At 36.5% G+C, this 5747-nt stretch overlaps 1 protein-coding gene across 1 annotated transcript; it reads right to left on the bottom strand.

Annotated features, from left to right (window-relative positions):
• Window positions 1-2601: 2601 nt before the first annotated feature.
• On the bottom strand, window positions 2602-5459 carry LOC140803158 (plant UBX domain-containing protein 3-like). Its single transcript, XM_073158870.1, has 4 exons — window positions 4881-5459; window positions 3814-4102; window positions 3332-3427; window positions 2602-3194 (listed from the first exon to the last, which is right to left on the bottom strand). Exons 1-4 carry the CDS (start codon window positions 5414-5416, stop codon window positions 2820-2822), a joined length of 1296 nt encoding a protein of 431 aa, XP_073014971.1. The 5' UTR covers window positions 5417-5459; the 3' UTR covers window positions 2602-2819.
• Window positions 5460-5747: the final 288 nt, after the last annotated feature.

Raw genomic sequence — 5747 nt, 5'->3', positions numbered from 1 at the left:
GAGAACAAAATAAACATATAGTAATCGATCGAGATTTAAAATATAATCTTAACCATTTCCAAACAATATGTAGACATGCTTACAATAAATGAGCATGTCATAGAATATTTATGTAAAAACTCACTTACGAAGAAATATATATAGCAAAAGCTCACTTATCCTTGACTCAAATGGTGTTCGAACTTGCTCGAGCTTGGATGAGTTTTGGCCGAACACGGACTGCACCTTTGAACAAGATTTGGGCAACGTTTGAAAGATAATTGGACAGCACCTAGACAACGATTCGAACGAGTCTTGACAACTGCACGGGATGGTCGGAATAACTCTTCCTTGTTCCTTGCGTCGGTCGAGAATTTTTTTTGGCAAGCCTTGTGCTCAATTTTTCCTAGGAGTTTTGGTGTAGGAATGGTGGAGTCCTATTTAATATTTATAGGCTGAAATGTGGCACTCCAAGTGTTGGTCATGGCTAAAATCTTGTTGTCCAAATAGTCAAAGTTTTATCCAAAATCAAGAGTCACTTTGGTTAACTCAAAGGTCATTTCTTGCACAATAAATTTGTTCAATCTCCTAGCTCTTCCTTTGGCTAAAATCTTGGTTTATTTAGGACATAAGAATAAAGTTTCTTTGAGCTAAAGTTTCAAGTTCATGAGCTAAGGGTTTGTATCCTCGAGATACTCGACTTCGGTCTTGCGGTTTTCTCGAGCTCTACTATGCTGAATTTTGCACACCTTGAACTGAAATTTAAATCCAATTGTTGAGCTTTTAATTTGACAGGCTTGAGCTAAAATTTTCGAGGTTTATTGTTTGTGTTATTTGTTTCGAAAATCCGAGTCCTCATAGTTCATGTGTATAATATGTTGTAATTTAGAAGATAATTTACATCATTGGTTATCTGTTTCAATAATTATATGTAATTTACTCAGATATGAAATTTAATTTTTATAATTTCATCTACTCAAATATATCTACATTAAGTTCCATATTTTCTTCTCTCATCCCTCTCAGATGACTATTTAAAAATTTCCTAACTTTCTTTATGACATTTACAGTTATATAATTATTACATATCTAGGTTTCCAACTATTGCTACGATAAATATCATATTTATTTTTGGATTAAAATTATCCATCAACCGATGACCAACAAAAATATTCTAGTCAAATATGATCACATGCAATATAATCATAATCTTAACAAATACACACACAATATTTATTTGAACAAATATAATCCTAATCAAATCGATACAAGATTATAATAACTTGCAAAGTTATATTCATATCAAGTACTACCAAAACAAGGGAACAAGAAAATCAATCAAGAATATTAATATCGCATGGCCAAATCAAATTCGGATAATTGGATTTAATATCATGAATATATTCTACCCCATTGAGTGTATAAAGTTTTCATAAATTTCTCCATTACATTTTCATCATTACATCTATTATATATCTAAGTTTCTATTTTTGGATTTACCACATTTAAATGAAATTGAAGCAATATTTTATCAACATATACTCTGAAAAAGATCTGTGTTATCTCATCATGGAAATCTTGACTTTTAAATTACTTAACCCTATAAAAGGACCATGAAAACCAATAAATTGCATATACTACACAATTTGTATATGTTCTAAAAAAATGAAGTACACTACAATGACATACCTTCTACTAATGTTCATTTCGTCAATAGCCAGCAATGTTCAGGCATTTGGTCAAGAAAAGCATCATTGTTTCATCTCACATGGATACGACATTTTCATAATGGATCAACTCCCTCCTATGTTCGACCCGAGCCCTCTCGTGTTCCACTGTCAGTCGGGGAGCAAGGATCTAGGAAATCAGACGCTCCAGTTCGGTGGCGAGTTCACCTGGGGTTTCTGCGACGACGCTTTTCACAGAACACTGTATTATTGTCATTTCTGGTGGGGTTCGAAATCCTTATTCGTCGATGTTTTTAATAAAAAATGGAGAGACAAATGTGTGACCCGTCAATGTTATTGGGTATTGAAGAACGAAGGACTTTATTTTGGTACCTTTGACAAGACTTTTATCAGTAAACAATATGACTGGCAAACTGGGAGTGTTGCGTGATAGATTAGCTAGGTACTTCTCTTCTTTATATCGAATTCTGCATGTTGGAAAGCTGTAAAACAGATCAAGTCTAATAATATTTGCAGTTTGGCCTTTTTTTTTTAGAACACTACAATAAATTTAACTAAATTAAAAAGCTACTACCACAACGAATATGATTGTCATTCACAGCAGGGAGAAAAATTAGTAAAGAATGTTTTAATTTATTGTATGTTTAGGCACAGTGGGTAAGCACTAACATTTGATTAAATTGACACTGGATTATAATGATGATAAATAAAAGTTCATCTAAATTAAATTAATCTAACCAATGGGGGAAAAAAAATACCGCCGACACATTTTAACTGAAACAAAATATATGAGACGTTTACTGAATTGTCCATAATGGAACGAGGAAACATGCTTAAACTGTTTACTTTTTGACGTAAAACATTTTTGTACAATTTGGTGTGTTATACAAGATGGTCGATGGATGTAGATATATAATGTGAATCATAAAAAAAGTTGACAAGTATATGTATTTTATATAGGAATTATTGATTAAATGATGTTTGGTGTGAATGAAACAATAAATAGTTCTATTATCGGACACCAAAGATGCCCTTTAAGATTTGAGCAATTTTCAATCCCTTGCAATTTTTGACGGGTTTCAAACCGATGGAATGGCGATGAGAGAACGAATAAAACCACATCATCTGCAGTTGAATTCGTTATTTAAATGTTTATAATTTCTGGATCACGACTGAGTTAGCTATTCCAGCCTGATCTATTGTCTGGCACAGATCAGTGAGTTGTTTTGGAGGGAACCCCATCATCTGCAGTTGATAAGTTGGCGGTATATCGGGCCTTGATGCATCAATGAAACCCCGGATATCTCTGATGGTATGGTTGTTGTTGAAGTGTGCGATCAGGCGTGTACCATCTGCCAACCTAAGCTGAATCGATGTAGAAGGTTGTGTGTTGTCAACAACTAGGGTGGGAGACGGGTTTGGAGCTGCAGTCAATGCAGTGATGACAATATTGCTCGGTTCCATGTCACTGGTGCTACCTAGAGTTCGGGCAACACCTTGAAAGGGAAGATGGTTTGTTTGGGGTTCCTGTCAAATAAAATAATTAAACGACTGCAGTTGAACTAATGTAGACACCACGGGTGATTGGTTTTATTTGAATTTCCTGAAAATACATTTCGGATAATACCATAAAGAAATCCAAACCTATCCTAAGTCAGACAAACCTGGTAGTTTTCGTCCTTCCTTGTGAGACTAACAAGAACTTTGGTTCTCTTATCGGCTGGAGCAAGTTCCTTCGGACATTCAGACATACTAATACTCTGCAGTATGAAGAATAAGAACTAATCACATGCATGATTCCATTAAGAGGAAAAATACTACTTTCGTCATTTAGTTGTTTGCATGCTTACTGCAAAAACATTACGGATGAAAGAAATTGTAGAGAAAGAAGATTAATGGAATCTACTTTGGAATATGTTAATATCAACAAGTCAATTGTATGTTACTTGAATCTACGAGCACATACAGTATTAATCGATCAATCAAAAAAACCAGGTTCTCTAACTCCCTTGCTCCTTTGAAATGATATAATCACCTCAGAGCCTCGAGCAGGATTGAAAATAGCCAGGTTTCTGCCTCTCAAAAATTCTTTACCCATATCATAAGAAGTTTCAAGAAAACAATAAATCAAAATGGAAGATGTTACCTCCAAGAATGAAGCACTCTCAGGGTCGTCCAACATCCTCAAAGGCCCATTATCCACTGTGAAGCCATTTCTCCAGCAAATGATGTAGTGATTAATGACTTCAGGATGGTGCGGGGTGGAAGATGCCTCCCCAGAGAGTAGCCTCACTGTTCCAGTAAAACTTCTGGAGGTAGGAGGTAAAAGATGTTCGACAGATCTCTGTACTGCTCCTGATTGTCTTGCTTGATCAAATATGGCATCCACATCATCTGCTGCCTTTGATCTCGATGAATCTTGAACAAGCATTCCACTGTAAAACAGACAAGCATGAGCTACAGATAAATGATATGAGCATGATATTTCTCCACTACATACCCTACTGGTTTTGAATTATTAAAGCATTCACTTCTGTTTGCAGGACATTTCCACATAATTCATAAACAACCGGGGAGACGAGTTTTACATTTTTAAATTCAACCAACTAGATCAGTGAATTAGATGGATTACTTTCATATGCTTCTAGAACAATTCAAACATCGAAACATGATTTTGAAGATATTAGACATAGATTAGTTATTTAAAAGGATTTTCCAGCAAATTTGGTGGCCATCCCGTGATTATTTAGTGTGATGCATCCTTTCTCAACGTTATAGTTTAATCAGTAGAAGACACACAAAAATGAAGTCTATGGAAGGCTGAAATCTAGTTCAATTCATTAAAATTGTCTTCTTGAACCTTATCAGCCATTTCTCACCGTGAGCAAGCTTTCGGATCAATAAATTTTTTACGGAAAAGGTTACTTTTGCTACCCCAAAAATAAGTCACACAAGAATTTTGCAGCACGTACACTCAAGAACCCAATCTCTCGTCATAAACAATCGTGCCAACTTGCACAAATTATTAGCTTCAGCATATTTTCCTCTATGCGAAGAGGAATAACAGTCTAAATCAGAAAATAGAACAAAAAATAAGTCTGAGGCTATGCCTAAATCTTGTTCGTTATAGTTCATTGAAATTTTTTAAACAAAATTGGAACAATTATCAACTTAAATAGGGGAAAATGGGGCAAATTTTTAGTAAAATTTTACCTCTTTTGCCCTCCGGTGTAGTATTCCTGAGGATCAAAATCCGGGTCGCCATCAGACTCATCCCCACCATCCGAAACCCGTTTCAGATCTCCCAAAGTCTTAATTCGACTCCCGGTACGTCCTTTCCTCTCGGAGGACGCGGCGGCGGCGGTTTTATCGCTAGCAGAAGAGCGTAGATTGTACGAACGGGAGGCAGGCGGTGGCGAGGGGGATCGGAAGCGCGAAGGGGGCGATTCCGATTCGCCAGAAGGGGAATCCGGAGACTGAGACCGCACCGGTGAATCAATCTCCACGGCGACGGCGGAGACAGAGCCGCCGGTATCGAAGAATGTGGAAACAGCGGCGTCGAGATCGAAATTGTGAGACTCCAAGAAGAAGAGGGCCTCCGATTTGAAGGCGCAATTGGTTATCTCGCAGAAAGTGTTGATCACAGCCATATGAGGGTGGCCGTTCATGGATTCCGTTTGGTCCTCCATGGAAACAGAGCTCACTCGGTCTTCTCCAGATTCTTTACTTGCTTGCAACACTCGCACCATCTTTGCTATAAGATGGTATTTTTTTATTTGTAAAAATTTATGTGATTTTTTCACGGATTTAATTTGTTTGACAGATGTTCTTTTACAAACTTATTTGTAAAAATTTATATGAAACAAATTTAATTTGTTTAACTGATTTTTTATAATTTACATCGTCAAAACTTTCTATCAGACCCTAGATTTTCCCCCACGATAGTCCGGTGTCTTCAATCAATTTGCTCTCTGTAGTGCAAACCTATTTGACTGTTTGGCGAATTGAACATTGAGTGTTGAAGAGAATGGACGATCAGTTCATCTTGATTCCTTTGATGATAGCCGTTATCACTTGAAA

The sequence above is a fragment of the Primulina eburnea genome, chromosome 10 (genome assembly GCF_022965805.1).
Source record: "Primulina eburnea isolate SZY01 chromosome 10, ASM2296580v1, whole genome shotgun sequence".
In the NCBI taxonomy this organism is placed as follows: Eukaryota; Viridiplantae; Streptophyta; class Magnoliopsida; order Lamiales; family Gesneriaceae; genus Primulina; species Primulina eburnea.
This window is presented reverse-complemented; position numbering and strand designations above follow the sequence as displayed.

Coding starts and splice junctions, on each gene's coding strand:
- LOC140803158 (XM_073158870.1), bottom strand. CDS start 5,416: ATGGTGCGAGTGTTGCAAGCAAGTAAAGAATCTGGAGAAGACCGAGTG. Junction 4,103..4,880: donor TACACCGGAGGGCAAAAGAG/GTAAAATTTTAC, acceptor TCTGTTTTACAG/TGGAATGCTTGTTCAAGATT. Junction 3,428..3,813: donor AGAGTGCTTCATTCTTGGAG/GTAACATCTTCC, acceptor TTCATACTGCAG/AGTATTAGTATGTCTGAATG.